At 36.2% G+C, this 18,672-nt stretch overlaps 1 protein-coding gene across 5 annotated transcripts in view; it reads right to left on the reverse strand.

The window, feature by feature from the left end:
• Positions 1-411: 411 nt before the first annotated feature.
• Positions 412-18,672, reverse strand: part of LOC131040307 (autophagy-related protein 13a) — a 29,965-nt gene continuing 11,704 nt past the window's right edge. For 4 of the 5 annotated variants that reach the window (XM_057973194.2, XM_057973197.2, XM_057973196.2 and 1 more), the window contains one exon: positions 412-1,156. In XM_057973194.2, coding sequence (XP_057829177.1) covers positions 757-1,156 — 400 coding nt within the window. In that variant the 3' untranslated portion in view covers positions 412-756. The other variant, XM_057973199.2, reaches the window with a different exon arrangement.

The raw sequence follows: 18,672 nt of genomic DNA on the forward strand, positions 1-18,672 counted from the left end.
AAAATTACTTGAGATCGTGGATTCACATGAATTCACATAGAAACTGCAAAAATATGTTCTGTGAAAATCACTATAGACATAATGTTGTAAGAATAATAAAATTCTCACAACACAGAAAGCATAGATTGAGAAGTCCTTGATGAATGCAAACGTTTATCCTCTAACGAATATAAATTTTTGGTTTTGATGGAGCTGTAATGGAAGTAGCTCACACTTTCACATTGTACATGGCATTAATTTGATAGATAGAACCCAAAACTGATTTAATAACACGAGTTTTGTGGGCATGGATATCGGAGGATCATAAATAGAGTGCAGCAAAGATAGAAAATAGTTTCAATATATGCCATACCAACCAAAAAAATTGTTTTCAAATCCAAAGCAATCAATCTCTCAAATCAATTAAAGAAATTATGTAAACGTATGTCTATAAAAATGAACATTTGGTCCAGAACCAATGTATTGAAGTTGAGAGCACAAAAGAGTTCCAAAGAGAAGTTGCAGTAAACTCGTTATAAATATACACAATTTGGACATTTTATGTACATATAATAGCACGGAAGTCATAAAGTTTGTATGTGAAACATTAGAACAGTTGCAATGTGCAACCATTGAAATGAGCCACTTCCATATTGAAATAGGCGGGCTCCGGTCAGAAAATACCTGGTTGTAACTCATCAGTTTGAATTTTGACAGATTTCAACTCAGATTATTAGATAGTTCAAAACAAGCAAGTTACATATGGTCAGAAGATGATCAGATTTGATTTCTATTATTGTCCTTTTCTTTTAATATCTGGTTCTTGATACCCTTTAAGACATCTAGTTCCTTTAGAGCCTGGCCTACCGTAGTTTTAGAACTTGAACTTGTCATTCCCTGTTTTAGAGAATTTGACAGCTTAAGGCATGAATTTTCCACTGGGAATCCAGAGGTGTGAGCTTTGCAAGAACGTGTGTGTATATCTCCATCCTTCTCAAATGATGGTCTAGACAACTTCAAGTCTCCTGAGCTTTCCGATGCTGTGAATTGTCTAAGAGGAGGTGCAGAATTGAGGAGTTCCACAAGTGCTCCAATTGCAGCATCCCTTGGAATTTGAATTGTGTCTGCTTCCTTTGCCATCGTTTCATTGATCTGAGCACTTTGTCTTGAAGCTAAGCTGTCAAGCATCTCAGGAAAAACATCAGAACATATTTTCTATCAATAATAACCATTCCCCATTCTCTTAATAGATAGAATAAACGCTGAATATAATAAACAACCTGGAATTTTCTAAGAAAGAAAATCAGAACTTCAAGTAACAGTTATTATGAGTAATCATCAGATATGCCTTTGATCAAGAACTGATCTTAACAGGACAATGAAAAATGGAAATGCTATCACTATTAGTGTTAACTATGATTAATCACTTCTTGGATCGATTTCGCTATTATCAAACAAATTGAATATATATTATAGTTTACCATCACACAAAATAAAGTTTTATTTTAGCTTCAACAGAACAGTGTCAATTGCAGGAGTTCAACTTTTTATAACAAACCGATTTTGATGAACCTTTTGTTCAATGACAGAATTCCAGAAAGATACATTGAAAAGCAGAAAAAATCTATATTTCAGAGAATATGACAGGCATCCAATATTGTCATATCTTATATTTTTCAAAGCGATGAGAAATTTCAAATCATCTCATAAATGAATGTGATTCATAAGATTACACGACCTGGAAATCAAGTTATACAGTGAATGCAGAAATTAGATGTTTTGTGCTTGAAATAAAAGATAACCTACAAATGTTCTTTTTAAACAGATTTAGAAAACACAGGCCTCAATTATCATGTTTGCTTAATTTCGGTCCAGTAAAAGATGCAATACCCTCAAATTGCTTCGTGACTTGGGATGACAGAAATATCATGTTCTAATATATGTCATTATTTTGAGAAAGTTTGAAAAAACAAACTTAGATTGCCAATGAAACAAAGTAAATCTTTACTACCTCAACTTTCCATCGTTTACACTGCCTTCATTTAATGGCAAAAGAAATGCAATTAATGTTATCCCAAAATTTTGTTGGGGGCAAATTTCTGCAAATGTTCTTTTTATACAGATTTGCAAAACACGGGCCTCAAATATCATGTGTTAATATTTGTTCATTTATATTAATTACTTGGGCCTCAAATATCATGTGTTAATATTTGTTCATTTATATTAATTACTTAATTTCAGTTCAGTAAAAGTTTCAATACCCTCAAATTGCTTCTTGACTTGGGATGAGAGAAATATCATGTTCTAATACATGTTGCTATTTTGAGGAAGTTTGAAAGAACAAAATTTAAATTGCCAATGAAACAAAGTAAATCTGTAATACCTCAACTTTCCATCGTTCAGACTGCCTTCGTTTAATGGAAAAAGAAATGCAATTAACGTTATCCCAAATTTTTGTTATGGGCAAAGTTGTTAGGGGTAGTGTTCTGGACTGTAGGCACACATGTATGTGTAGGGAAGGATTCCATTCTACCTGCCTGTGAAAAATGCAAGGATGATGTTTATAAATTTGTGCACATATCTACAGCCAAATCCAAAAGATTTATGAGGAACAATTCCACATAAAACATTTGAAGAACATGGAATATTAAATGAAAAGGCACCCTCCAAGGAGATGGAGCTCCTTCCCCAAGGCAGATTTTGTGAGACTCGAGAAAGATATTTACCCAAAATAGTGAAACCAGAATAATATGGATAGCTAACTGAATAGAATCTTACTAACTGACCACGACAATGCAACAACCAACACAACTTTCCAGAAACGATGTAAAAAAATTGTGAAATGGAATCACAAATTATGTACACTAAATGGCATAGAAATCTTTGTGGCAATCATCTTCATTTTCATTCATCTGCAAAATAGCCTTGATTACAAAAAATAAGCTTCATACCATTACTCTAGCATTTGATGGTTAAAAGATGTTAACAATGAGAGTAAATTGCTCTATTCATTAAAGAGTAGGCAGTTATGTGTGAGAAACTACCTTATACCTAACATATAGCTACCAAGTTATTATTAACTAACCCCTAACATTAAAAAAACCCTAACACAAGGTATTTAAATTGACTTCATGTAATTGCTCTTGATGAGCTCAAGTTGAGATGGAGTCCACCAACACAACGTGAAGTTAGAACTTTCAGAATTTATTAAGCCAAAGTTATTATATGCTGTTATCCTCCGGGTATCAAAATAATCAATCATCCCAACATCAGTAAGCATGAGGCTTTGTGTTATAATACAATTTCATCAACTGTTCACAACTAGATAGTTATCTTTTGTTTGCTTATGATCACCTTGTTCACTCAGTCACAATCTTCAATGTACAATTTGTGTATGCTGGGAAGGATAAAAAATTCCATTATCAATGACCCATAATAGGAGATACGTATTTTTAACAGTATTGATGTGCATCCTGGGTAATTAAGCGACAATTCATCAACTTTCATTTAAAAGAAACTGGTAGATTGTAAAGCTTGTGTGTGCAACAAGATAAGACAAGAATGGCGGGCATTGCTTTCAAAGGGCATGGGTTCTCATCAGATTCAAACATGGTTTATTTTTGTGGGGGTGCCACAAGATCTCTATATAACCTCTCTTGCTAACAAAAATAGCACCCCTTCATGATAGCAGCACCATAGTAACCATGAGGATATCAAAAGCCAAACCAGCTTGATTTATGCACTGTCAAACACAAGGTCATCACAAAGAGCACAGTCCTCCTTTCTACCAACACATTCCTTATAAAATAGTGGCCACAGGCAGCAATCATCTCCAAAATTGCACATTTTTGTATATGTAATATCCAACCTGATGTTTTCTCTACACACACATATTCACTTGTGTCAATGTAATGAAGTCTCCTATAGGCCTCATCATCCAATAGTTGAACAAACATTACTAGACACTAACAATAAACTCATGCAAGGCTGAAAATGCAATTTTTAAAGCAATTGCCAATTTGTCAATGGCCTAGATCAAGTAATGGTTGTATCAGTGAAATAACCAACTCCCTTTAAAATATCATCAAAATATGCTTATCATTCTCTCAATTACCTTTACATTATTCAATTGCATATTGCAGGAACAAAAATGCATTGGTTTTTACATTTTTCATCATCATCACTAATGAATTCTTCCATTTCACAAGGATAGCAGAGGAAGGTATCTCAAGGTTTATCTACTATTTTCAGATATACAAAACTGAATTAAATCACCACTTATCAACTCCATATAGTGCTCTAATGATTGAGTATTCCACTCACATGCACTAGCATATCATACTTTTCAAGATGCTCACCTAAAGCACATCAAGAATCTAGCTTGTCTCACTATCGATTTGGAAAAATAAAATGGTTATTGCTAACACCAAAATCTTACTTTGACCATGAACTTTTATACATAAGGAGCCTAACATTCTATAGTGAAATGTTAAAACTTACAGAAATGGCAAAAAATCCATCTAAAATATGTTACCGATTTGGCCCCCTAGACTTGCAGGTTCAGGTTCAATCTGGCCTGAATACAGATCCGGATTCAATTTGACAGGGGCTCCAGCCAGGGTGCTACAAAAACTCTATGGGTTCATCCAAACTAAACTAAGCAAACCCATCCTGAATTTCGCCTCCTTCCACTCCTGCTGCAACAAGTCCATCACTTCTTTGTGATTTTTTCTATTTTTCTAATTTGACATTTAATTCATCATTCTTTCTTGCAACTTTAGGCTTATTTGCAGCTAACAAAATGAGAAACCTTCTCATAGGTATTGTCATGAGGATTGACAGTGTTTTATTAAGTGCAACAAACAAGTGTCTAAAACAGAGAATTCACTTTTCCCACATGCTTCGGCCTGTGCCAAAATAAGAGCCTTGGATCATGGTTCATCTATCAAACCATAATGGAAAGGGTTTATTAAATCAGATATTGTAGTTGGAAATACCTTGGTAGATATATATGCAAAATGTGAAAACATACACAATGCACATGAACTGTTTGACAAAATACCTCAAAAATATGTGGCATCATGTAATGCAATGATTGCAAGATATGCATAAAATGGATTTCTTGATGAATCTTTGAGACTTTTAAAAAATGTAGAGATGCAATCACTCAAAAAACATGGTTTTTGCTTTATTAAAAAATTATGAAAATGGCATGTGCCATGGTGTAGTTTTGAAAGCTTTCGTTTGGCTTGGTGACAAGGGCTCTGCCTCTAAAAAATGCTATGTATCATGACAAGGAATGCGCCAAGAGTGCTACCCTTGGACCCCAAATGAGGCACTCCCCCTAGAATCCCACCACGCTCATTTGATAGATTTTGTACTTGTATTTTGCATAGAAAATATTTTTTAAGCTCTCAAGTTTGAGACAAGCATGGTATGGGAACTATGGTATATCTATCCATCAAAGCAAAATTGATAGTGAATTTGTATCTGATATTACAGCTTGCCGATGCCCTAACAAAATGCCTCAATAACATGTGGTCTCCTGGAATTCCATAAATGCAAGTTATGCACAAAAAGTTGAAAAGGCCTTGGAAATATTTAAGCAAATGCAATCGCAGATGTAAATCCAAACATCTCATTTTGCAAATTTTATTATTATTAATAGTAATAAATTTAATAATAATTATTAATATTAACTTATCATTATACTATTATATATTAACTTTTTTAATATTGTATAAAGCTTACAAATATTCTTGTACATTGAATATATTAGATACCTCTAATATATCTAATTTTAGGCTGCAACTACATATGTATTTCTCATTTTTATATGTTTTTCTATGGACAAACCCATAACTAACTCAACCCCAAAATATTTTTTACCGACCCACAAACCAAAACCCCAAACCCATACCAGGACCAGTAACTTAGCATATAAACAATGGTGATTGTACAAAATCAAACAATTCATGGCCAATGAGAGAAAATAACCCTGTACTCAAATTCATAGCATTTCCCCACAATCTCTCTAATCATTCAATCCAATGAGACCAACATCTATACATAGTTGACAGATCTACAAGAGCCTCTAAAAATTTGACTAAAAAGACATCATGTATCTCATGCAGCTCAACACATACCTTGTACAAAATGCAAAGCACCCTTCTCTTCATGCTTTGCGGCATAGTTAAGGTCCATCATCCATTTCCTCGAATTCAATACTTTTGGCACTATATTCTTCAACACTCGTCCCTCTTTACCTCAGGGCCCCAACTTTGGTAACATTTTTTCTGCTCTTATTCATACTATTATCTCTTGATAGATCCTCAATATTGAGCTTATCTGGCATCCCCTCTAAGCTCTTTTTGTAGTGCCCCTACCCTTAGTCACAGGGTTTGCTGAACTTTATGTATGAAGTTAGAAGTTTGGCGAATTCTTAAAAAAAAATTAAAAAATTCGTTTGCCATCACATCACCCCGATAAATTGAAGTTCCGCCAACCATTGGAGGCTACTTAAGTCTGATGTTTACCAACAGTAACTTCATCAAGAATAAAATTTTCTATATACACAAACCTAGTTTCTCACTTAAGAACCTAGTTTCTACTTTCTACAGACAAAAATAGGCTTCCGCTGCAAACAATAGCAAGCAGTGATTGAAGGATACCTGCTAAAACATGTCTATTGTTTGCATCCAATCTTCACCTACAATCACTACCTTTTCAGCATTTTATTTCCACTCTGCTAGAAACTAGGGTGTTATCCACTCTGAGCAGTGTACACATCCAACTACTCGTACAATTTAATTTGGGAATTCTACAAAGAGCTCATTGTTTAGACAATAATAGACAAGATGTTGAAGCAAGTGTTGTGGGACTGCACAATTTGTGAAGGGATGTTCACTATGACTATATAGCAGAGTCGATTCCTCTTGATTTTGTTGTATCCATCAAACTATTATAGTGTGCTTCCCCTAAATATGTTAGTTGTTTTATGGTATTGGAACAATGACTCAAGTATCTGTCTCACTCATTTGCATTGACATATCATCCCTACCAGGAGGCTCACCCAAAGTGCATCTGGAACCAAGCCACTCTTGCTATTTAGGTGGATAAACAAAATGGATTTGCTAGCAGATCAATTCTTCTTCTACGATGAGTTCTATGCAGAAAAAGCAAGCATGAACACATCATTAGTAATTCATAGTGAACATAATAAAACAAACATAAATGGAAAATAATTCCATATATCTGTAGTGAATGAGGTTAAATAAATGGATCAATGGCTTACAATCAAAACAAATAACTCTGCACTGAAACTAACAACATTTCTCCACCCACTAGTGATGACTTCTAACAAAGCCAATAAATCTAAATAAAGTCGAAACATTGTTGAGAACCTGTGAGTTAGACTGAAAAGATTCCACACAGTTCGTGTAGCTCATCACTCCCATAAAATGCCAGATGTCCTTGTCTCCATTCTTTGCAGCATGGTCATCGTCTGTAGTCACTAGTCAGTCACCGAAGGCTCAATCCCTTTGAGGCTATATCCCTTAATGCTCATCCCATGTCTCGGCGCTCCAACTATAGCACTTTATCCTCTGCTCTTATCTATATTTCATTTCTTGCTAGCTGCTTGATGTTGATTGTTGGTGTCCTCCATCAGCACTCCTCCAAAAATGTGTATCAAGGCCAATAGAGGGCATCATCACTAAGTTCTTGTTTTGTAAAGATAAATATTGTATACGTTTGCTCTACCACAATATAAATGTCTTGTTTCTTTTGCTAGGGAAAAAAAGTGCTGAGGTGTGAGTCTCCCTTACAAGTTGGAATTAAAAGTTCTATCTATTTGTTCTCTTCATTTGGATGATGCATTTCGCTAAACAATTTTTGTGCCTTCAAATTGCTCACATTTATGCTAGTGGTGAGCATTAGACACTAATCTTTCAATGTTCAAACTTTTAGATTTATACACATCACTTATTTTCAGGTTTCAATACAAGGAGGTGGGTGCAATGAAGGTGAATCAAGAGCAATGAATATTACAACATGACGACTCAATTATATGGTATTATGGAGGAGTTCAAGTTAAACATCCAATACAAGGAAAATGAGGAACACAGCTACAAGGATTTTTCAACATCAAGAGGGGTATCTTCACCACGTGACAAGATAAGGATATTGAAGACAACATCCACAAATCAAATGCAAAGACAAGGTCTACACTCCAAGGTGAACACACGGATCACACTTCAATAATGAAGTCAAAGGGAAACATCATCACTATTATCAAGATTCAAGATGGCAACATGAGAAAGTCGGGACTTTAAGGCATGAGAAGGTTATTACAAACACACATGCAAGATGGAGGATTTAAGGCATTACAACAACTACATGAAGATTGTTCTACAACATTAAGAGGCTCAACACATTCAAGACTTTCATTACATCACAAGTGGAGGAGGTATCAAGATTCAAGGCAAATCAACATGGATAAAAGCATCATAGCTTCAAGGTTACAATCACCACATGGAGGCTGCCTTACAATGTCTAAAGGTTCAAGGCATGGCAATGAAATAAGGAAATTTTGCAATATCTTGAATTTCCTTCGGATATCCAACATCCAAAGCCAATACAACATGGAGACACCCTACATCGATGCAAGGATCAAGGTGGAAATTGATCACACAAAGAAAAGTTTCCCAAGTTAGAAGATGAAAATGCAAACGTGATCAAGGAGAGATAGTTTTAGAAGAGTTAATCAAAGTTAGACACTTGACCACTACGATGATACAATTTGGGAATATGTCCCATCAACATCACTTCAAACAATTGGATAATGTTGAGTATCAAGAGATATTTGCAAACACAAACACATCTTTGTGATGATCTATAGGATGTATATGTTGAGTTGGCACCTATTCATCATGAACCAATTAGGAGATTCCAAGTCAGCACATCCAAGTTCAATGTACTTGACTTATCCAACAAAGAGGATAACGACCACGTGTGGAGGCACAAAGTTCTATGTGCCTAACCTATTTTCTCATTGGTTCAAATCTAAAGGACATGTGTTTAATGTATTGTAATTTTATCATTGATTGAAGGGAGTTAGTTGTAACTAACCCTAATTAGGGTTTTATTGTTAAATCTCGACCATTGATCATGAATCAATTTGAGCCTTTGAATTGTAAATGAGACCTCTATATAAGGCTCAATTCTCTCATTTGTATAGGACAATAGATAGATACATTAGTAGCGATTATAGCTAGAGTAGAGTAGGAGGAAAGGAGATTGCTGCCAAGGCTTGATGGAATAAACATAATACTTTCATTGAAGATATGGTGGATTTCGTGTGTTATTTCTACATGTTGTATGGTCTCTACTTCTTGAGTTTTAGATGTTAATTAGATGAATGGAAGATTTTATTGTTGATGAATGGTGAAGCCTAATGCAACTTGGAATTTGTTGATTGCAAGTTGCAATGCATGGTTAGACACAACTTATCTAATAGCTTAACTTCAATTGCTTTATGCTCATTGTTCATAACGTTGTTGTTAATAGGTGATATGAAATCATTCGCTTATCCTTAGGAGATTGCACCATCTTTGTGTAGTTGTTTCCTCATGGTGAAGCAAAGCTTGGTTTAGTTTCATCAAGTCGGCAATCATTTTTTACATTCATAAGTGTTATATTAGATCTCTTATCCCTTTATGCTTTTGTCCTTTATTTTCCAAGTAAAGCAATAAAGTGTTCCATGTTCCAATCGAGATTCAAAGTGTAAGTCCCTTTGTGATTACCAGCTTATCACATCAAACACAAAGCCTATCTAGAACTTGAAGTCGATTGTTCACATTGTAAACCTTGGAGTTGTCTCATTTGATCACATCATTTAGAATATGAAGTTTCTTTGTTCAAGAGAGGATAGAATACTTAGTATTTTAATCTATGTTCAAGGTGTCCTAAAAAACACATCAACAAGGTCAAAGGTAAAACAAAAACAACAAAAGCCCCAACAATAGGAGACTCCACATCCAAAGAGAAAGGGAGGGTTTTCATTGCAATAGGAGGCATAGGCTTGTTGGAATCGTTTGCCATTGCACCAAAAGCTCGAACTGTCATTGCCCATTACAAATGCCAGATTTAAGTGATTCCACAGGAGGCCATGTCACAAACTGATGACCCAAGGCTCTGATACCAATTGTTGGAATCATTTGTCGTTGCACCAAACGCTCGAACTATCAATGCCTGATACAAATGTCAGTTTTAACCCGATCCACAGGAGGCGGTTAAGCCATGTCACGAGTCCCCAAAGAGGTGTTGACCACTAAGTCAACAAGGCTAACATCCGACAAGATGCTCCACCATGTAACCATTCCAACCAGCCACATTACCCCCAACACCAACATAGGAGAATCAAGGGGAACAACCACACAATACTCTATAGGGAGCTTGGAAAAGAACAAGAGGAAGTATTTCTAAAAGCATTTCATCCTCCTCTTCAAGCTGAACATTCTCCCAAGCACCCAAATCAGCAACCTCAACCTCATCCCCATCAACAACCTCCTCATTTGAAACACCCATGCAGTCCCCATGATGGACGCCAAGAAATTGGAGTGAGGAAGGATAATAGGTTGCAGGGGAGAGAGAACCTCTATGCAACACAACATCTAAACTACCAACAAAAGAAACAAAAACCTCCTAACGCTTCTACACAAGTCTTTGCACCTTTCAAACAAAGATCATGCAAGCAAAAATCACCAACCTTTGAGCTCCCACCACAAAGCCAGTCTTCAACATCGCTATCATCTTCTTCGTCGTCTATATCATCATCGCCTTCTTCAATGCCATCACCAAAGAAGCTCGTACTCAACACCAAAACCCTAGCCCTCCCGCATGATACCATAGTTAATTCTATGGATTTGAAAAGTTTACCAAGTAATTTTTCAAACAATTCTTCGTCTTCTATGTTGCATCCAATACACTCTAATGAGAATGTATTTGGTTCAATCAGATAGTCGTAAGCTATGCACATATCCACCAAAACTCCATCAAAATGTGCACATACAAGTTTGCAACTTGTTTAACTTTACAAAGATTGAGTTCTATGTCTTCTATACATCTACCACCATTTCACATAAGCTGCCCCTAACATTTTTAGATTTATTAATCATTTCTAGCCTCTCTAAATTAATTAGTAAGAATGCCCCACATGAAAATTCGTTTTGAACAATTTGAATTCCAATAATGTCAAGCACCTCAAATGGCACAACCAGAGAAGTAATCTTTTGTTAGAAAATCCACCTTATTACCTTTTTGCATGAGCATGCATATAAAAGGGTAAACAATTGATCAAGTGTCTCTAACCAATTTAACTAACACTGCATTGATAAAAGTGTTTCCTACATTAAGACGTTAAAGGTAATCTTAAACCTCTTGGACAAACACTGCAAACTGTTGGATAGGTCTTCTCTGCACTTCATCAAGAGATTCCTGCCCATGCATGCCTCAAATCTACCTCATAATCCATGCACACTCTGTCGGAAGGCTCCGGACTGCTTGCCGGGAGGACACGATCAGTGGTGGCAATGGGAGTCGGAGCATTGGCTTCTCGACGGCAGGTAGTGGCACAAGACAGAGGCTAGCGGCAACGCCGGCAAAAGGTTTCAGTGGGAGGAGTCGGGGAGTAGTAGCCGTCGACAGTCAAGAGGCAGCAGTGAGCAAGGTGGCCGGCGGGAGTAGGGGCGTGGCAACCGGCGGCGGCGGATGTGCGGGGCCAGCAAGGACCACGGGCAACGGAGGCTGGATGGAAGCCCGACATAGTGGGCGTCGGCCGGAAGGTACAAATCACATACCCCTGCAGAGTTTAAATGTGGGCAGGGTACGGATCGGGAGGGTCAAACCCCCCGTAAAATATAAAAACTTATTTTTTTATTTTTATATAAAACTTTTACAATGCCCCCCCACTTTTTCTTTAAAAATTCTGTGAATAATAATGAAAAGATTTATAAAATAAATTTGCAGAAAATTAAAAAAAAATATTTATTTTTTTTACAAAAATCGTACCATATAGCCAAATTGGCTAAGTTTCCTCCAAAGCCCCGAAATCACTTTTCACTCAGTATAGGCAAATTTATAGTCAAAATTCATGGAAACGGCCACCTGGACACTGGTGAGGTCGGATCTAGTCTAGAACGCCTCTATAAGATGTTGCTCCTCAGATTTGCCTCTTGACCTCCTTCAAACGCAATGAAATCTCTCCAAAGGTTATGCAAAGGTGCTCCAACCGCTCTGATACCATGTGAGATTATGCTTGAAGCAACCAAGATCAAAGAGACCAATAGATAGCAAAATGACAAGAGACATAAAATATGTGACAAGAATAAACTGTATTCTCATTAAGATGCAAAAGAGATCAACTGGATCATCAAGAATTGTTACATACAATGTAGATGAGCCTTCTTATGAAGGCAAGGCTAAGAGACAAGAGACCACACAATGATGACATGTGGCTCAATGAGATGCACGGGTACGTAAGAGTAGGTAGGAGAAATAGTAAAATATTCCACATGAGGTGGATCACCCACCGAAGGTGGAATTATCACCCCACAATAAGTGGATATGATAAAGTAATAACAAGATCACACCATAAAAGGTGGAAATTCTCCTACATACTCCCAATGTAGCACATCTCCCTAAGTGTCTCATATGCAAACTACAATGTTGTGCATGTACCTATGTAAACTTGAGTGTAAAGTGTAAGTATATCCAAGATGAATAAATAATTACACCAACACTATCCTTTGACTTTTCATTATTGTTGCATCACAAAAGTTAGCGATGTTGTTGACTTGTTGTAGTGTCTACTTATCAATGGATACTGTCATTATTTCATTTGTAAAATAGTTATATGATTGAGTTAATTGTTAGGTGATTTTCATTGTTACAAATCAGCTGTTAATAATGCCATACCCATTGAGATTGTTATCACCATTATAGTCTTTTGGTGTAGCCCCTTTTGTGATTAGTAATGCAATACCCATTGAGATTGTTGTCATCATTATAGTCTTATGATTACTGATCATTAGCATTCTGTCATAGTGTCATTATTGTGACCTATACATTATTGATCATCAAGTAGCATCCTTATTACTACTGTGATCAATTAATATGAGCAGCAATGCTGCTGTCAACATTATAAGAAACATTGCTGATCAAAGTGATTAATATGAAGCGTTATTAAGTCAGGTCATTGCTGTCCAGAAATGCCAGGCATGAATGTTGCCACTGATGTAAACTTAAGAGGTTAGCGAGACTTTAATTGTCAGCTGTAGATACCATTTTGTGTATAGTTTATTCTATTCGACTTGTAGGCAGGACTAATGAAATTTGCTTGCAAACCCAATTGCCCTATCATTGAAATCTTGCATGAAATCTGCAAAAATCAGCAACAAACATATAGCAGCACTGTAGCAACATGCAAAATGTCTTCAAATCCTCAACAAGTTGGCACAATTGTAATCCCCAAATGGAATTACCAAAAATGGGAAACAAGGGTTTTCATCCTTGATCCAATATGATGAATTCCAAGAGAGTTTTCCTCCTTTAGAATTTGAACTTGCCAAGGGTTTCCATCCTTTGATGCCCCAAATTGAATGATTGCTCAAATTGGAAAGTAGTATGCAAATAATATCTTGAAATCATCCTCCTTTATGAATTAGGCCCTTGGGTCCAAATATTTAAAAAAACTTTTACTTTTTCATTTTATCTATTTATTTACTTTTTTATTTTAAGTATTAAAAATACTTTTATTTTAATACTAGTATTTAAAAACACTTTTTTAATTTAATTATATTAATATTATTAGGATGCCCTTAAAATTAGAGATTATTGGGCCCAACTTAAATAATATTATTAATTATCTAAATTCAGAAAAGAGGACATACCATGACAAACAATACCACGATATTTCATAACACATGGGAGACAAACAAACAAAACTAAACCTGCATTAGCATGCTTGAGAGATAAATCCAAAATACATCAAGGCAATCAAATTCCCAGGAGGGTTTGTTGACTCCCAAAGTTGGAAACACATGCAGCAAGACAGATTTTCCAGCTGGCTAATTTATCAGTATAAACTATAATAATATGAGATGGCAAGTTTGTTTGTAGCAAAGATACTTGGGGGGAGGGGGGGGATTAGCCAAATGAATTCACTAGCCAACCAATCCATCAAACACTAACTGTTGGTACCCAAACTTCACAAGATAGGAGCAAATGTTACAATGTTTTTTTTCCCATTTCGGACAGAGATTCTGACTTCATCTGTAATGTCCCCCTTTTAGGAATATTCTTTAAAATAATAGAATTCACTCAAGATATAGTGGTTTTATCAAGAATTGTAATCTATATAAATGTATTCAAGTCAAAAGATGATAACACAATACCCAAGTTGATCAAATACCTTGCGAAGCTGCTGAGCTAAAAAGACCCGTCCCTAACTTAATAGTGACAAAACCAACGACTCCTTCCCTAGCTTGCCAAAGGAAAGGAAATAGACCTTGTCCCTCCAAACCCTATCTCACCCTGTCATGCCCCAGCCTAAGGTCATGACTTTCAGAAAGACATATTGCAGCTTTAAATAGCAAACCCTAAGCGATTAAATATAAGGGCCAACCCAAAATAAAAGCATTTAAATTGGTCATGGTTATTTAGAAGAGGGACAACTAGATTAGATTATAATCAATCCTTAATAAATGGTGTTTCCTTTAAGAGAGCCAACTAAGACTTAGACAGCAAAGGCCAATCCCTTAATGCAATCGCCTTCCTTGGAAGAGATGCTTCTCTTGGGTAAAAAGGTATGGAAAAGGCATATGTAGAAGATGAGATGTTAGTAAAAACGGAGAAAATACACGGAGAAATCAATCAATCTAGAAGAGAATAAAAGCAGATTTTAGAGCAGATCAACTAAAAGCAGAGCAGAAATCTGAATCAATAAAAATAAAAGGAAAGTGAATCAAGCAATTGGAATAAAGGAAGATCAAGCAGTCATTTGGAAGAGCATCCATAGAATCGACATCTCCAGCAAGCATCAAATCAGACGGACGTTATTAAGAACAGCAAACACCGGCAAAGAAGCAGACCTGTAATAGATCAGATCCAAACTCTTCATGTCAAAATAACTAATAGCATAATAGCTGTTGTTGTGGATGTAATCAAGACTCATCAGATTTAAAGGAGATTTGGTAAAGTAATTACCCTAACCCTAGTTGTGATTCTAGGGCAAATTTAGGGAAATCCCAAAAGGAGACATTACAAATGGTATCAGAGCACCGTTCCTGCCAGCCTGAGGAGCATTACAATGTGATCTTATCGAAGAAGAAAGTAGAGGAAAATCAATGCACTGAAATAAACAGTTCTCACATGCAAAATTCAGACAGATTTTTTGTTTATAGTTACAGAGTCTGTACATGAGCATTAAATTAATAAATTGCTATGAAGAGGTGTATAAAGTGTCCAAATTAATGACAACATATTAAACAAGCAAATGTGAAAACTTCAAGAGAAATATGGTAGTCTGACAGTAAAGGTGATGATGCTGTAAAAATGCTTCAGTTCTATCCCAATAATATATTATACATATTTATTCTCAAACTGACATCTTATTTGGCATGCTGATATGCATAATCGAGAGAAATTTCTTCTTATATCTACAAGAACTTGGACACCAAATTATAACCAAAAGCATAATTTTTAAAGAGATTCTAGTAGTATATAATCTACAAACAAATTATAACATCTGTAAACAGCAGATTGCCATGCCCCCGCCATAATAAGCGTGATCGCAGCATTATGAAATAGGATTGCTGCCTTAATACCTTGATAAAATCAGAATACAAAAAGGGGTGATTTTCCTAAGGGGGTCGATGGGGATCTTTTAGGCAGTGATTCCTTAATCAAAAGCTAAGCTGTTACCAAAAGCAATAAGTTCGTTAAGGGGGTGTAACCTTTATAAAGGTTGTGACTTTTCATCCCACAATGGAGGATATAAAAAGGAAACCAATTTATTGGCGAATGGGATACCCAAGATAGCTATTGGAAGAATTCAGAAATCAATTGAAGAATAAATAGGAATAGAAATTACGAGCAGCAAGATGGATTAGGCCCACTTCTGGCTCTAAATGGCTTACAAGTGGCAATATGGGGTTAGGCCCACTTTCTAGCTCTAAATGCCTTACGAGCAGCAAGATGGGGTTAGGCCCACTTTCTAGCTCAAAATGGATTATGGGCAGAAGGATGGGGTTAGGCCCACTTTTTGGCTTAAAATGGATTATGAGCATTAGGTCCATTTTCTAGCTCAAAAAGGATTATGTGTAAAAGAATGGGGTTAGGTCCACTTTCTGGCTTGAAATGGATTATGAGCAGAAGGATGGAGTTAGGCCCACTTTCTGGGTCAAAATGGATTATGAGCAGAAGCATGGGGTTAGACCCACTTTCTGGCTCAAAATGGATTATGGGCATAAGGATGGGGTTAGCCCCACTTTCTAGCTCAAAATGGATTACGAGCAAAAGGATGGGGTTAGGTCCAGTTTTTGGCTCAAAATGGATTAGGGGCATAAGAATGCGGTTAGGCCCACTTTCTGGCTCAAAATGGATTATAAGCAGCAAGATTAGGGTTAGGCTGACTTTCTAGCTCATAAAAAAAAGAAGGGATCTAACAACATGGGTATTTATGTGTATACTCTATGTCTACATATTTTCATGTCTATACTTCAAGTATTTATGTGTATGCTCTGTGTTTGCATATATTCACATGTATACTTCATGTTTTTATGTGTATGCTCCATGTTTGGTTCATACCTGATATGTTTTAGATATGAGAATAACTAGAATAAACCAAAAAGATATGAATTACATTTGAGGTCATATATGTGTGTCATGCATCTAATGCTCATCTTAATATTTGTTAAAATAGTCCTTGCTTTAGCATAGAGAGATATCCAAAATATTGTGCAAACATTGGGCCAACCAAATTAAATAAGGAATACAAATCTCCAAGGATTGATTTGAGGACCTTCATAGAAATCTACATTGCTTGAGGACAAGCAATCTCGGGAAAGGCTGACTGTCATGCCCCAACCTAAGGTCGTGGCTTTCAGAAAGATAGATCACAGCTTTAAATAGAAAACCCTAGGCGATTAAATATAAGGGTCGACCTGTTGTAACGTTTGCACACATCACCCCATTCCAAAAGGGAACCCCCTACTTTTTAGGCCCTTTCGGTCTTCTGGCTTTGGTTTGTTAGGTCTTTTCGCAGTTTGCACACATCACCTGATACATGTTGGGGAAGCCAAGATAATCCATTTTTAAGGTGAATTCAGACTTCAATATCAGAAAATCAGACTTTAATACACCATTTTCAGAGTGTATTCAGACCTGGGTATACTTTTAAAGCTTCAAATCAGTCATTTTCTAAGTATACCAGGTTGTCTTTAGACATGGTACTCAGAAAATCAAATCTGAGACAACTTTCTAGCACCTAAATCAACCATTTCCAGGGGTGTCCTCAAACTTTATATTCAAAAATCAAACCTGAGATTGCATCAAACATGCCATTTTTTGAGTTTACAAGGGTGTCTTCAAAATTATTTATTGCAATCAGACTTATCCTAAGTCTAAAAATCAGGTTTTCTAAGGACAAATTTTGATCAAATCTCTTGTCTTTTCCAGAATTTGTGTTACCTAATGTCGAATTTCAGAGTTTCATGAACTTCAGGTCTGAAAACTATTTGAAATCAGAACCTTAATTAATTTTGGAAAATTATTTGTGACGACAAAATGAGGAACATTGAAGTGTCTTGATGGGGTTCGAATTTCCACTCCATCAAATGTTGATCACATCAAACAAAATTTCAAGGATAATGAGTTCCGATGTGGGTCGAATTTCCACTTGACGACAAAATTACAAAGGAAGGGACAAATCAATTCAAATGAAGATCAATGACAAAGTAGTCCCTATAGGCATCAGATCTCCACCAAATGAGGGAATGGACAAAGATAATGCAGATGTTTTGAGAACTGATCCGTTCGTATGAGGATGGATTTCCCACCAAGGTTGAAATAAAGTTTATTACATGGGTGTTTGATTCAATTTTTGTTTGTTTTGCAGGCCTGCTATGAGGAAAGGAAGCATGATGATCAAGGCTTCAAGTGAAGGAGGATGCAGCTTGGGCTCAACACTTCAAAGCAACAAATGATGAAGGATCAGCTTCAAGATGACAAGCATATTGCAAGGACAACATCACAAATTCGAATGAGGAAGATCAACATTTCAAAGATGGGAAGAGGATTTCAAGACAAGGATTTCCAAAGGCAAAGATGTGGACTATATCAAACATGATGAAGACTTCACCTTGATGGCAAACAAATGAAAGAAAGCAAGTTCAAGACATGAGCACAAAGGATTTCACTTCAAAAAATCAGGAACTACATCAAGGAATTTCAATATCAAAGAGTGCCAAGGAAGGAAATATTTCAAGATTCCGAGATTGAAAAAAAATTCCAAACATGAGGATGAAATTGTTCGAGGTAAAAGGACAAGTTGATCAAATCTATAAGGCAAGTTGAGGTGGCATTCCAATCACCATTCGTTTAATCAAGGGGTACCAAGTCAACGTTCATTCAAGG

The sequence above is a fragment of the Cryptomeria japonica genome, chromosome 4 (genome assembly GCF_030272615.1).
Source record: "Cryptomeria japonica chromosome 4, Sugi_1.0, whole genome shotgun sequence".
NCBI classification, from domain to species: domain Eukaryota; kingdom Viridiplantae; phylum Streptophyta; class Pinopsida; order Cupressales; family Cupressaceae; genus Cryptomeria; species Cryptomeria japonica.